The sequence below is a fragment of the Gracilinanus agilis genome, chromosome 2 (genome assembly GCF_016433145.1).
Source record: "Gracilinanus agilis isolate LMUSP501 chromosome 2, AgileGrace, whole genome shotgun sequence".
Lineage (NCBI taxonomy): Eukaryota > Metazoa > Chordata > Mammalia > Didelphimorphia > Didelphidae > Gracilinanus > Gracilinanus agilis.
This window is the reverse complement of record NC_058131.1, coordinates 128,448,120-128,464,566: the sequence shown is the minus strand read 5'-3', so window position 1 is coordinate 128,464,566 and position 16,447 is coordinate 128,448,120. Positions and strand designations below refer to the sequence as shown.

Genomic DNA, 16,447 nt, shown 5'->3' with positions numbered 1-16,447 from the left:
TGTGACTCTGGACAAGTCAATTAACTCCCATTGCCTTATTGCTCTTCTGCCTGGGAACCAATATACAGTATTGATTCTAAGATAGAAGGCAAGGGTTAAAAAAAAAGAAATGAAGTAATTTCCTCTACTACTTTCATTATAATGCAAATTTTCAAGAAACTCTGATGGGTTAAATATAAGCTTATTATACACTATGATACAAAGCAATTATCTTAGATCACCAACCTGCATCCAGCCAATAGTATTTGTCTGTACATTTCCACAGAAGATTTCCCACCAAACTGACGTCCTGTGAGATATGTGTTATGGGAAGAACTGATGAAATAGTGTGCCAAAGGATGATCCATTTCTTGGTAAAGTTCCAGGCGGTCTAGGAAGACTGGAGCATTTTCATCTGACATCAGATATCTGCAAAACCCATCACTGGATATGAGCCCTAAAATAAAAAAAGAAAAGAAAAGAAATACAGATAATGAAACATTTACATGAGATTGAGGGAAAGTTATACAATAGGTAGCCCAATAGACTAAAACACCCTGTTTTAGACACAGAAATGAAAGGAGCTGAACTAGTGAAGGGATGAATTGAATCTTCTCTGTCTAAAGCATCTTCAAAAATCCCATACAAGTAAGTTCAGAGGAGGAGGTGACAGGGAAATATATGGAAGGTATGCTAAGTTCACAGTTTCTCATGCAAATAGGCAGAAACCCATCCCAAATACTAGTCTTCCCAGGTGTCAGTGCCCTTCTCTCATTTTCTATGTAAATGCTTTCTACATATTTTGTACTTTCTATTAGGATAAAGGCTGCTTTTTTGAACAGTAGAACAAGTTTTTCCAGAGCAGAGACTTTCATTTCTATCTTTGTATCCTCAGCACAATATTGGGGGCAAAGAGGCTTTAAAATGCTTGTTGAAGGAATGAGTTATCAATTTTAATGAACTATAATGTGAAATCAAATGCAATATTCAAGCTGTGTCTGGCTGTGTCTGGAGTATTAGGTGAACTAGTGAAATAGGGGTATTAAAATTAATTCTTCTAGTATCCTTTCTCTCAATGGCTTCTATTTCCAATATATATATACACGTATATATATATATATATATTTTCATACACACACTCTGTAATTTCATTACTGTGGAAAAACAGAAATACTTCTTGAAACTTCTATAAAAGGCAAATTATCTATAATATAAAAACTTAAGGAGTTGTCTGGGGCAATTCAGGTAAAATGACATTTCAAAGGTCACATCACATTAATATGTGTCAGAAACAGGTTTTGAACCCAGGTTTCAAGATACTAAAGTAGTTTTTCATTTCCTTTTCCACATCATTCCACAGATGAGGAAACTGAGGTAGAGTTAATTGACTTGCACAAGATCATAGAGCAAGCAAATGTGTGAAGCTGGTATTCCAGAACTCAGGTCTTCCTGACTTCCAGGCTTGGCACCCTATATACTGCACCACCTATTACCATATATCTTGCCATTCAAAAGTAATAAAATATTGTTCTTTGACACATAATAGTGTACTACACAAGTGCACTAAACACTTAATAAATGCTTTTTGCTGGATGACTAGACTATTCCAAAATTCACCATCCTTTATATAAAAACAACTGGAATTTATAATCCTAGAATTATAGCTTTTCCTATATGTAAGGAACTGTGCTAAATACTAATGATATAAAGAAATGCAAATAAATATACTGTGTTCTCAAGGTACTCACATTTGAAATGGTGAGAAGTTACCTCATTAATTTTATTACATGTTTCCAAAAAAGAGAAATGATTTCAAAACAACACAATTTCTGTGTATATAACATCAGAATAAGAACTTTTCATTTTTTCATAAATAATGTTTAGGACACAAAGAATCTCATTTGCTAAAATAGTTTTATTCTCTTCTTTTGTTAAACCTTATATTGCTAAGGGTGGCAACAAAGTGGTAAAATGAGTTTCCTTGAGTTTTTCTCAATTTTCTTTTCAAGATATCTCTTTAATGGAGATACTCATAGGCAGAAAAATGACATTTAAAGCAGGCAACCACAAGCTCATTGATAGAAGGGATGGTTTTATTGTTTACACTTATACTCCCAGTGCCTACTTGGAACATAGTGGGTGCTTAATGAATGATTGTTGAGTGATCAAATGATATGGACCTGGGTAAGTTGCTAATTAGATAATCTAATCTTTGAAGAATCAAGGGATTTGTTAACAGCTATTTTCATTTTCTTTTATAGGCACCTAATATGATAGATTCCACAGTATTAGTTTTTCATCAGTATAGATAACTTCTATAGTACATATGCTATGTTTATAGTGAGTTTTCATAATATGTAATTCCTTTCAAAGCTTTGAAATGGAAACTTCTGTATTCAACTTTTCTGTATTTTTGGCATAGTATATTTTAAAGTTTAATTGTGAGAATACACAATGGAAAAAGAAACTTTCTAAATTGAATTTTACAACATACAGAATTTAAAATGATACTCTGGCTAGCATGGAATAATTTTTAACTATTATGATATGTGAAATATTTTAAATTGATCATCAAATTAGGTTATTCATCCTTGGCACTAGAAAGCTTCTTGTGCTTCTTAAAAGTCATCTAACCATTTAATGATTTACTTTAAATGAATGCCCACCTTCCTGGTTTTTTTTTTTAAAGAGAAAGCTGAACAAGAGAGTACTTCTTCATTACCTTTTGTCTTCAACTCATCATCAGGCTCATAAGTCTCAATTATTTGCATTGCTCTTTTTGTATCATAGAATGGGAATAAAATTTCATTCAGTCGAGGGTCTCGTTGATGCTAAGATTAGAAAATAACTCAGTTTAGCATGACAGTATTTGTCATAGAATAAAAATCTTAAAATGTTTCATGTGATCAAAATAGACAATTTCTAATACATGAACTACAAAGTACCACAATTGTAACTTTAAAGTGTCAAAAATAGTTCCTTCCTTCCTTTCTTCTTTCCTTAACAGGGTTTTTCTAAGGCACTTTCTCATAGAGAAAGGCAGAGAGAGAAAATAACTACTCTTTATTGTTTTATTCTTGTAGAACCAAGGACAAAGTATAAAACATGAATAATCATGCAAATTTTAGGCTTAAATTCATAGAATTTAACTGTAACCAATCACTTTGCTGGAATAGGAGGGCAAATTTTAGTATAAATATCTAGTCTTTGATTTTAATATCTTCATTTAACTCTTCCACAAAAAACTGATAAGAATGGGAAAACTTTATTCTACTGAGCAAGTTTATAAAAATAATTTAATGATTTGAATATAACTAAAACTAATGAGAATGAGGATTTAATTCATAGATTTATATTTATAAATGGACAGTTTGGGTTATTTTAGTCATTAAAAAAGTTAAGATTAATTAATTTTAAAGGAAATCATCATCTGAAATTCACTCAGAAAGCCTATGTGGCCATTAAGAACTTAGAAAAGTCTTCTCACTCAATTTCAGGGCTAAGGTATCCTGATCAGAGGGAGGAACAATACAACTTTCCAATGGTGCCTGACTTCAAATAGGACGAATGAAAAGTCCAATTTACGAAGTCTTTTTTTTTTGATAGTTACAATTCTTTTTTGTTCATTGTAGATTTGAGGACTGCACACTGTGTACCTGATTCTCCACAAAAAAATAAAGAAAAAAAGATAAAACAAAATTCAACTGAGTCATGGCAGGTAAGCAGATGCAAGCAAAACTTCATCAATAAGTATGATCAAGGCAATATTCTTTACCCAGATATATGCACATACTTGGGGAAAGGAATTTTAAAGTTTATGGAATTTCCATCCTACCCCACTCCGAATTCAGATTAATAATTTGGAGGTGAACAATGTGGATGCCTGTAGTTAATAGAGAACTTTATGCATTTTCTTAAAATGCACATGTCTTTGGCCCCTTTCCAAAGTCAGGGCTGCTGATTCATAATGAACCAACAAAATCCCTTCAGAAAGTTTGCCCCAATGAAGCATGCTTACAGTCTAAAAAATTATAGCTCACAACAATATGGCCATGCAATGAAGGAACACAGTAAATTAATGCTATCAGCCACATATCTTCAGCATCTAAAGAATAGCAAAACCAATCACTATCTATGCAGCACCTAGAAGAAGCAAAACTATGAGAACAACTATGAAATGTCAAATAGTGACATGCAAGATATTCCTAGCTAGCAATATCACAAAGGCATGCAGTTGTGAAGCCCATTATTCTGGCAAATTATAAACTTTTCACTTCTAGTTGAAAAGCATCATTGAATGAACTTATATTGAGAATGAAATGGTTAACAACTCTACTCTGGACAATATCAGTTAATGTAGTTAATGGTAGGAAGGAAAAAGACAGAAGGAAAAAAAGTTGTGTTTGTGGTTATAGGAAAAGCAGTTTTCTTTTTGATCATGCTGGGTAAAGATTAGATATCTTTTTACTGAAGTGGATTAGCTTAATTTATGTGATGTGCTTATTACCAAATATTCTCTCTCTAGATATAAATATATATATGTGTATACATACATATGAAAATAATTAACTAATGAGCTATTTCTCTATGAAATAAGGCAAATTTAAAGATAAAGAGAATGAGACTGGATAAGGATAGAAAGTATAAAAGTATAGAAAAAAAGATGGATAGGGAAAAGTCCAGTCATCTCATTCATGTCTGACATTTCATGACCTCATTTGGGTTTACTTGGCAAAGAAATTGGAGTGGTTTGCCATTTCCTTCTCCAATTCATTTTACATATGAGTAAACTGAGGCAAAACAGTAATGTTACTTTCTCAGAATCTAGATATTAAGTACTGGAGTTTGAACTCAAGAAGATAAGATTTCCTGACTCCAGACTTGGCACTATCCACTGCACCACCCCTCTTCTCTCTTTAAGAAAAAGACAGAGACATAAAGAGGAGACACAGAAAGAAAAGGTAGAGGAGAAAAGACAGAATATGCTAGTCTTGTAATTTATGAGGTGCGTAACCTAAAAAGTCAATTACTCCCTAAGTTTTGTTGTCTTATTTCTAAAATTAGAATAATAATACCTGCTCTCTGACTATTTCACAGCATTTTTATGAGAGGCAAATGAGACAACAGGTATGAAAATATTGTATAAACTGCATAGTGACATGCAAATAGTATTGATTGCTATTATTAAAGTTCAGAGATTGGTATTACCATAAGAGATGAAAAGGAAAAATAGGAACAAATACCATTATCTCAATATTTAACCTGCTATCTCACTGGATACATATTGGATAATAAAGATGAAACTGTTCAAAATGGAACTTGAAAGATTACTTAATATATAGCTTAAGATTTTCTGGGAGTTGTTAATAAACTTCTTGTGAAATGATCATGTTTGCCAATGTGTTTCTCTTCTCAGGGAGTATTTAACACCTCCTTGCTATTACTGTCGAAAGTAACAGAACATTTTTGCAGCCATTTGAATCCTTCCGGGTCAGGGTCCATTGTGTAAAGATTCAAAATCGGAGTCCCATGATTTCTTGGTTACTTTCTACCACTAATGGACATTTCTTTAGAACAATATATGTGAAGTGTCAGGAGACTTTCTTTAGATACTAATTCTATCTTCAGGCAACAAATATTTACAAATTACTGATTATATGCCAGGTGCTGTGCTGGGTAAGCTAAACAATGAAACCTGTTTCTATTTTCTTAACAATAGCACTGATGGATGACATATTTTTATTTTTGACACTTTTCTGGCAGTAATGATAATAGTAACAACAGCCTTTTATAAAGTTTTAATGTTTGCAAAGGACTGCATTACTGACTACTCAGGAGCAATGTTTATTCTAGATTCTGTGTGCCACAGGAGGCTGGGTGGGTGTAGATTTTAGGTTTCAGATGTGGTTCTGACACTATTAGCTAGCTATATGAGCCTGAGTAAATTACCTAACTTCTTTGAAATGAACTTTTCTTGATTTGGTATTTGTTCTGGATCAGATAATCTCAGTTATCCTTCAGATATAGGAACTAATAATTTCTGTGACTATTAAGATTATCTAGTAGATTACCCATCTATTCTGATAACCCTCAAAAATCCACTCCAGAAATACAGTTCTGTGACTTTGTAATTGCAAGTTTGGGTCTCTTCACAGCAGCAACTACCTAATTTTTATTCTTACTATGATCAATATAACTAAATAGATTCCTCAGGTGATTTGACTCTATTTACTGTTCCTCTAATTTTAAAACTTTTAGCCATTCTGTACTCTTTAGCATCTTCCTCTGAGGGCAAAAATAAGGAGGGAAGACAGAACTAAAAACAGTTAATTTGATTATTAATCAGAAATAGATTTGAATTTGAAACTAAATGAGGTAAAAGGATTCAATCTATTATTAGGTTTTTTGATCAGAAATGACAATGTTGTGGTTCTGATAATGTAACCAAATGGAAGCTTATGTCAATTCTCTATGCTTGGTTTTATTAACTTGAACTTTGTTATTTTAATAATGGAAGAAAAGAATAGTTTCCTTAAGCTATCACAGAAAATCCAAACACTTAACTGTGACAAAATTTATTAGCCTATAATGGTTGAACACCATTGGCTAAGTTCACTTCCTCATTTGATTCATCACTTTAATAAAAATGAAGAATGGCAGAATGTATCTACTTGACTAAAGCTATACAACATTATTTATCACTCAACCCTCAAAAATGCTGACTGAATTGAAGAAATCGTATCTATTAACATAGTTGTCTTTGAGCACTTTATAATGTCAGCAACCAGAGAAAGGTTGGCACTAAACTGAATCCATCATTCCCATTAGTCAAAGAAAAGGTGTTTCCTTTCTTTCTGCAGGAATCACGTGAAAGAAAAGGAGAGAGAATGTTTAAAAAAAGTAAATAGATTTAGACATTATTATAGAATACTAGAAGGAAGTCTACCAAATAAGTAGAATACTAGAATGTATGTTTTTAAAGTTGTTTTATATCTTGGAATTTTAAAAAATTTAAACATACCAAAAGAAAAAGCAAAGCAAAAAATCTTACAATGATAAGGGCTCTTGGAAAGTTGATTCAGTACTTACAACATTAGTAAATTTTCTTATTGAGAAGCATGCAGTTCTAAGTAAGATATAAGAAATGTTTAGTCATTGCTTTGAAGCTACATTCACCACATATGCATGGAGTACATTTTTCCAAAAGCATTAAGTAAACAGACATCACAGATCTCCTCTTTTCCATCCTATTGTCTACTTATCACAAGGAAAGGTATTTCTTGGCCCACTTTAACAGTACTTTATTAATGATTAAAATGCAAGAACAGAATATGATAAATATAATGTTAGAATATATTGATGAAAAAACATTCCAAGCAATCTACTTTTCTATTATCTACAATATAAGAATGTGGATAATACCTGGGTAAAGATTGTAAGCTCAGCATATATGCATGACCAAGAAAGAGTAGAGCATATAACAACTCAAAAAAGATTTAAAGTAAAATAGATACTGAATTAAATAATTAAAATAATTTAAACAGAATTTTTCTTGATATTATTTATATTCAAGCCTTGATGAACGTAATTCCTAAAATACAAATATAAATAAAATATGAAGCCACCGAAAACCTATAGTGAAAAGAAGACAGGGCAGTGGCAGTGAGATATTTAATACTGATAATCTATTAATCTATTTCCTATCCCCTTTCTGTTATGACTTATTGAAGGATTACTCTGTAAGCTGGTCTTCAGTTTTTTTTGTAATGGTGACTTGACTATCATGTATTTAAACATATACAAATATATATATATATATAATATATACTTATATATGAGTGTACATATATATATGTGTGTGTATATATACATATAATCTTTAAACCAAAAAATGCATTGCTCTCCTTCTCTAGACAATATGAAAAATTCTAAGTGGTTTCTATAAAAAATGGAAATGTGAAGGATATGGAGATAAAATATAGGTGGTACAAAAACTGGAGTATTCACTTGCTTTTATTATACTTTATTCTCCTGTTTTCAAGTAAATTGAGTTAAAACTGTGTCTTAAGTGATTCTGACTCAAAATTAGTTTGGACAATGCAAAAGTAAGAAAGAAACATACTTAAAATTCAGTTATCCTCTTTTGTACAATGGCAGAATGAGGAAATCTAATAATCCTTTAAATCTGTTATAAAAATATTTCATTCTACTCTACACATCCTTACATGCAATCTACTAAAAAAAAACAAAAAGAAAAAAAAAAGAAATTCCCAATCCATGCATCAATAGTGAGAAAAAAATTAGCAATGGAGAATCAAACTACAGTGCCATTAACTAATCATTTTCTATCTAAAAGGATCAATACAAAAATTTCAATACATTATAATAATATCTTAGAACACCAACATGTTTAATTAAATGGACATAATATTATAAAAATTCATAGACACAATAATAGCTACACACCACAGCAAGTAATCAGCAAAAAGCAACTGGCAAAGCCAACACACAGAAAGCACAAGAACACACAGAGTTGCAGCTGATTTTTGCACCTGGAGGAGGCCATAATGGAAAGATCAGCAGGTCAGAAGCAAAGCCAATGATGGCATGATGCATGCAATGAGGAAACTGGAAGAAGCAAGCCACTGCAGACAGACTTTATGGTAGTTAATGTATGAAAAAGCTTACTTCATTTAGAAAGCTCACTAATTGGTCTACCGTTAAATAATCAGTTTTGTCTCCATTGCTGAAAAGAAATTTATTAGAAAAAGTAAGTTTCCGTATATGATGCTATAGTAGGTACGATTTACATGTTGACATTTGTTGATGATACTTGCTAAACCTATTTTCTAAGTAATTGCGCATTCTTATAAAGGCCAAAGACACTTTGTAAGAAAAACCCCCATGAGCATCACAGTCAAGACTTTTGTTATTTTTTTCCTTAGTATATATTTAAAAGCTGTTAATTCAAAAACAACATGTAAGTCATCCACTTTAGATAATTCTGAATGAATGAACTTTCCAATAACATAATAAGACTCCATACTGAATCTAGTTAGTTTACAAAATGTGTTAATAACCTAAAAGAGCAGGTTAAAATTAAAGGGAGTTAGTAAAGCCAATGCAAGAAAAAAAGTTCCAGGTGCTTCCTTTAACTTATGTAAAAGTTTCTCAAAAACATGGAGTGAACTTTTACATTAATAAATTAAGGGAGGAAACATAACCCTGACCTTGCCTGCTATTGTAGGACATGATAGTAACAGGCATGGCTGGATACTCTATTCATATGCACTGAAATGTTGGGACAAAAAATATGAGAAAAACCTAAAATGAGAATGATATAGCTCAAGTCATTCTCCATAAAAAAAACAACTTACATTTTTCTAAAGAGGTCCTCTATGTCAGTCCGAGGACAAATTTTTTGTGTTAGTTCATAAAACTTTTCATAAGTAAATGCTGCAGGTTCGATTTCATCATTCTGGAAAGAAATGCAGATTTGGATTATTCATTCAGTGGTAATTTCTTATTAGAAGGTCTGAGAAGAGATAGTAAGTTGCTACTATGGGCATGTCAAGGCCTTTGCACATATTGATTCTGCCTGGCCCCAGCCCAACAGGTAAAACCAACAAGAGCATCTCAACAGTAATTAGACAGAGTGTGAGAGCTGTCTTCATTAGAATTTAGGAGTCTAAAAGTAAAGAGCTTAGGCTTTTTACTTTGTCATACTAACTGCAGGCATTTGTTGGAGCTTTCTCAAATGCATCTGAAAGAAACATGAAAGAACAAGGAGAAACTTTTGTTCCCTAACCAGTGCTTCTTGATAGGTGGGGGAAAAAAAGTAAATTGAGGCCACTATTTTGTTATTTTTTCTTTTGATATTTTTATCAAAGCAAGAAAAAGCACTTTAGGAAAATATAAAAAGTTAATTTTCTTTGTTTAGTTTAATTTTGAGCAAAATTGCGTAAGCAGCAACAATGACATTCATTCACTTTGTCATCAGCAATAATAAAAAAAAAAGCTTGATTCTCTTTTATGTGAAAGGTTACAGAAAGAAATAGGGAGTTATATGGAGAAAGATCTTGTGCCCTAGGGCACACTGATAACAGAAAGATCTGTTACATTCAAGGTTCTATAAAATAGCTTTCAAAATACAAGAAAATTTACTTAATTCTTCTGTTAAACGTGTTGATGGTTAGCTTTACATTTTGTAGCAAAAATCTCTTCTCTAAGTCAAAAAGATATTTTTAACTTAATTTTCTTAACATGGATAAGAGAACAAATAGAATGAAATAGTCCTCTCTGAATTTTAAAATGTTTATGTTAAACCTTCTAGAGTGTGCCAAGATGCAAATCATTCAATTCTCATTTGTTTTTTTAAATTTTTTTTTCATGATAGAAAAGTTTCATGCAGAGTCAGATGTCTGCCACAACTTACTTAATTCATGGTACATTTATATTATTAAAAATAAGAGAGTTAGCAAGACATTATTAAAATAACTTAATAAATACCTTTCCACTGGGAAGACCTAGCTCCTTAAGTGCTTGAAAAATCACCTTTTCTGTTTTACCTGATGCAAAAGTTCTAGTAATACTATAGAAAGGGAGAAATAAAATGGAAATATTGTTATTTTCATATGTTTACTTTTTTACTTGCCAAACAAATCCCAACAAGTTTTACTTCCCCAACATACTTAACAGTGATATACCACAACTGACATTCATTTAATATTTTAATGTTTTCAAAGCACTTATCATGCATTATGTCATTTAACTGTTACAATGACCTTATGATGCAGCATTATATCAACTTCAAGGATAAGGAAATGGGTCCAGAGAGGTGATAAATGACTTGCTTGTGATTACACAAGTAGTATCAGAATTAATATATGAATTCAGATCTTCCTGAATCCAAGCCTAAATCTCTATATGCTCTACTAGCTTTTTTGTCTCAGCTTAGGAGAAAAACTGAAATAAATCTTCCCTCCAAGAGAAATGTTCCTTCTGGAAGTAGGTAAAATGAAGAACAGAAGATGCAAAAGACTTCCTAAACTGAAAATAGTAGTTTAGCCCTGAAAAGGTTATTTTTATTGCTGACTCTGTTATCAGCTACCCTATTTGACCTTGGACAAATATTTCGTCTTGGACTGGGCTTCCTTATTTTTAAGATGATCTCTATAAGGCACTTTTCTCTGCTTTGTTTTTGTCTTTGCATTTCTCAGCATATACCATAATGCCTTATAAGGGGGTTAGTAAATGTTTATTAAAAGGGTGTTACTGGATTTTGTCTTTCTGTTTTTAAAGTGTGGTTGGGAAGGTGGGTAGGGGAAATATGCGTAGTCAGTCAATAAATAATGATTAATAATAATATTAAAATTAATAATGACTGCTAACCAATTTTTAAAAATAAACGATGACTAATATGATGGGAATATATTAATTGGTGGGGATTAAAATAAGGGGGAAAGCTAGGTTCCACTTTCAAAGAACTTAATCTAATAAGGGAGATAACATGCAAACAATTATGTATAAACAAGTCATATACAGGACAAATTGGAGGAAAAAAAAACAACTGAGGGAAAGCACTAGAATTACATGGGATCAGGAAAGTCTTTCTCTAAAAAGTGAGATTTTAAGAAAGCCAGGAGGTAGAGATAAGGAAGGAGAGAATTTGAAGCATGGGTGTCAGGTAGTGAAAATGCCCAGAACTGGAAATGGAATGTCAATGGAACAACAAGGAAATCAGTATCACTGGATTCTGGAGTATGTTGGTGGGTGGGGAAGGTGTTAAATTAAGAATTAAAAAAATTAAAAATATGCTGAAATGAATTGGTATTTAATGGAAGATGGGAAGCACAAAGGAAAAGCTTAATGAAGATTTGTAGAATTGCACTGATGATTACAAAGGAAGATAGTGGCTTTTAGCAGTAGTACTAATGTACTTAACTTAGATTAAAAAATAATAAAATTATGACATCCTGTGGAAGGTAATAGTGTTGAGGCACAGGCTAGTTTTATGTTTCCAAAGAAGGGACGATTTTTTGTTAAGTGCTTTTCCAGTTCAACATGAAATCCCTAGGCTATTCTGTCTCTCTACCAATGAGGTTTATCTAGGATTAGTTCATCTATTAATCTGTTGGTAACTGTTCAATAATATTTATTAGAGCTTTTATGCCACAGTTAAGCTATATGTGAGCAAACCACTGCACACTCAGCTCTAGTGACTGATGTAGGTAAGAAGAAAATTTTATGGGTTGGCATATTAGTGTAATAATTTCCTGATGGTGTTAGATACATAAAAAACACATATCATATTATGAATTTTTTGATTGAGACTCAAAATGCAGTAAGGATGTCAAAGAATTATATTTCACACATTGAAAAGTTGTACTCTGCAGCTACATCAGCTTCTCAAAGGGCTTTCATTAACTAATTATAAGAGGATGTACTTTAGATTATCTAATAAGAGCTTGTTAACTCTTCAACTTCTTTTTTTTAAGTCTATCCTCAATTCAGAGCAAAGGCTTAATTCCATTTGGGAACAGTAGGCTTGACATCCAAGCCAGGGAACTATTTTCCTTGTGAGTACAAAAGGGTTTTTAATGACCTCTACTAACCTCTGGGCCTTTCATACAGCTCAGACATTCATGATGAAACAGGCATCCACAATAAAGAGTGTGAAAACCTCCTACTACAAGCGCTAACAACGTGTTAATGTTACTGAATGTGAGAGTGGACACCAGCTCTGGACTCAAATTTCCCAAAATAGATGGGGAGGAATGTACTTTGTAGAGATTTATTGAGCATTCATACAAAACATTCCTGTTTCCACTGGGATTCAAAGATTCTTCAAGGGATTGATTTTAATGTATTTAATGTGGATAGTAATAATCATTTATGAATACAATATAATCAGTGGTGAGGCCATAGTTCTTCATTCTCATTTATGGATGTACACACAAAGATAGAGATGTGCCTTTATGACACAAAGAAACTAGGTGCCAGGCCATATTTCTAGAGAGTACATTGCCATGATTCCAAAATTCCCCACCATTTTCTCAGTGGACATAAATCATTGAAATCATTTAATTATGATAAAATTAGATTTATATGGGCCTCCAAATTTTAAATGTATATGTTTTAGTTACTTCAGAAAATTTTGGGACTCATCATAAGATCATCTATTTATATGTGGAAGGGATTATTGAGATATTCAACCCTTTCAGTTCATAGTTGAAGAAAGTGAACCCCAAAGAAGTCATGATTTGACTAAAGGTCATATAGCTAATAAGAGGCAGGACTAGGTACTCTGATCTCAAGTCTACCATGCTTTTCCACAGTACCATAAGGCCTCTGACTAGGAATTCCTAACACACTCTGTGATCATACACTAAATATCAAATGATTTAATGACTAATCAATCTTGGCCAAGACTAAAAAAGAAAATAAAAAAAGGGTTTTTTTAGAAAAATCTAAAATCTTGGGTGCTATAGCTAAACTGAGATAATGTTGAATATGTTATGCAGCCTTGGATTAATTGGCAGTCATCAACTATTTAATCAATAGGCATTTATTAAGGTGTTAGATGCCTAGGTGCTCTGCATATAAAATATAAGAGGAACAGGAATCTATCCTCAAGAGGTTTCCATCCTACCAAAATAGTCATCCCTTCTCATGCTTATAGAAACATAGAACTAGTTTTTATGGAGCCATCAGACACCAACATATACCAAGAGGGGATACCACAAAACAATCTCCTTTTAGAGAGTGCCTAAGAAGGCAACTCTTCTGCTTTGGCTACTAGTGTGCATCATCATCTTTTCCCCTAGTTCTTCCCCAAAGAGAAGCAAGTGATGGTGAAAAAGAATTAGAGGCAAATGTCAGAAGTGTTCATTATGATACATTCCTCAGCCCATTTCTCAGCTGCTGGCTCTCACTCTTTCCTCAAAACCAGCTTATACAGATTGGGGAAAGGCAGAGATAAAGAATGTCTTTAAAAGCTAAGTAGAGCTAAAAGTACTCTGAGAAGTACAAGTACTATGATTTCATGTTGCTGAAAGTAGAAACAAAGAGATAGACAGCCAAAGATAGAGACCTTGACTGAGAGAAAGAAGAATAAAAAACACTATATATGTGATTCCTATGAGGAGAGTTATAAAAGAGTCATGAGAAGCAAGATTTCAAGACTCCTTAATCTGTCAGTTTCTTGACTTTCTAGATAATATGGCCCTTGCACCATTAGGTCTAGAGCCATAAGCCATTTCTAATCTGTATCATGATTCTTAGTTTTAGTTCCCTTGCAAAAATTATGTAAAACATACTAATAGCTCCATTTATAGATCATAAAAATTAGCATTTTTTAAATCATAACTGAAGTGACATTTTAAAATTGTTTACTTTTCATAGCTATGATAGCATTCACTAACATTTCCACCAAACTCTTGGCAGATTATACACCGGAAGATCCATCCACAATTTCTGGCCTAGTAAAAATCCTCCATCAACTCCAATAAACTCCTCTCTCCTCTCCATTTCCCTCCCCCCAAAGAACAGATGTCCTGTGTCAAGCACCTGTTAATATTGGCATGAACAGTTCATCAAAAGCCATGAGCCAAGATTACATAGCTCTGTTGTAGATGCCAAAATACCTTAGTTATTTCCTTTTAAAAGATAATGATGATTATATATAGGAATAGCCCAGCAAAAAAATTAACCATAATCACACATGAATCACCAAAGTCTCTAGACCCTGCACAATAATGAGAATGAGAAGATATCTGTTGTCAATGAAATCAGAATAGTTAATTAATAAGTACTTAGACCACAAGCTCACAACCCATTTGCTTCTCCTTATTTAAAACTCTGGAACAAACCTTGTTTTGGAAGCTGCATTTAGTAAAGGACCTAATGTAGACCTGAATTGCATTTCTGAACTTCACAATATGATTTTTCTCTCCAAAGTTTAGATAACTCTTTCAATATTGATTTAAAATAAAAAATGTACTGTGTATTTGGCAATAGATACAGGATACTGGGATATACTAAACAGTTATACTGCCATGACTCAAATGACCAAAGTATTTTGAATGAAATAAAGATTAACTAAAATGTTCTCAACAAAAACTGCCATTAAATATGAGTTTATTTTCTTAGACTTATAAAGTAGACATAAAACATTCACTTGCAGGTTAAGTAAAATGAACAGAAAATTCCTAATGTGCATTTGCCAAGCAAGGAGTTCATTGCAAGATGAGAACTTGAAAGAAAGAAAAAGACAGCAAGCAAATAGTTTTCCTGTCTTTCTTTACATTTTCTTTATTTTCTCTTTATCTCTCCAGTAAAGTCCTTCCCCATTCTAAGACTACCCTCTGTTTCCCCTAATGTCTCATTGCTGTGTGGAGATATTCTGTATTTCCTGAAGATATACAGGTGGAAGACAAATTCTGTTAACCATTGCACTGAAAAAGATTTCACTAGAGTCCAGATTAATATAATCCTAGGAAGAGCCTTGCTGGATTCAGAGAGTATCAGAGCCAGAAGTTCTGAACATAATTTCATACATCAGAGCAACTCATGAATATTACCTACTAAGGCATAGAGTGACTTCATTTCACAGGGGTAGAAGATATACTCACATAAGAAAAACAGAAGATCATTCAAGTAATAATGCATTATGGAAGTTAATTCATGTTACTTAACTACTTTAAAGTGAAAACAGGGGAATAAAGCTAATATAATCATTATATATTTAAAAAACTATTTTAAAAATTAAAGGTTATTTCTTTGATCTAGTGATTCTACTGCTAGGTAAATACTCTAAGAACATCAAAGATGTTCAGAAATGTACCATATACATTTATATTAATACACATACAAAAATGTGAGTATAATCAAGTATCTTTATACACACAAAAATATTAACAGCAATATTTCTTTTTTTAACCCTTACCTTCTCTCTTAGAATCAATACTGTGTATTGGTTCCAAGGCAGAAGATCATTAGGAGTTAGACAATTTGGGTTAAGTGACTTGCCCAGAGTCCCACAGCTAGATAGTGTCTGAGGTCATATTTGAACCCAGGTCTTGCTGTCTCCAGACCTCGCTTTCTATCCATTGAGCTACCTCACTGCTCCCAAAACTTTCTTTGGTAGCAAAGAAGCAAAGTAGATGTCTGTGAACTAAAGTTTGGTGAAACAAATTCTAGTACATAAATGTAATAGAATAATACAATGCTCTAAGAAACAACGAATATTAAGAATACAGAAAGTATAATGACAAACCAATGAAAAGTAAAAGTAAGGAGAACTAGAAAAATTATATATACAATGGTTATGGCAATGGAAATGCAAAGAAAAACAACCAAAACTGAAAAGAATGCTGTGTAATTACAAAACATTTGTTCCTGAACAAGAGAAATAAGAATTCATCTTCCACCTTTCTTTGAAAAGGTTGGGAACTATGATCTTGGAATG

General features: G+C 32.5%; 1 protein-coding gene across 4 annotated transcripts in view; it reads right to left on the bottom strand.

The window, feature by feature from the left end:
• The window catches only part of PLCB4 (phospholipase C beta 4), a 160,435-nt gene that overhangs the window by 91,663 nt on the left and 52,325 nt on the right, over nt 1-16,447 (bottom strand). For all 4 annotated transcript variants that reach the window (XM_044663402.1, XM_044663405.1, XM_044663403.1 and 1 more), the window contains exons 7-11: nt 10,489-10,570; nt 9,357-9,457; nt 8,668-8,725; nt 2,702-2,810; nt 226-436 (exon numbers count right to left, since the gene is read on the bottom strand). In XM_044663402.1, coding sequence (XP_044519337.1) covers nt 226-436; nt 2,702-2,810; nt 8,668-8,725; nt 9,357-9,457; nt 10,489-10,570 — 561 coding nt within the window. The remainder of the gene's footprint in view (nt 1-225; nt 437-2,701; nt 2,811-8,667; nt 8,726-9,356; nt 9,458-10,488; nt 10,571-16,447) is intronic.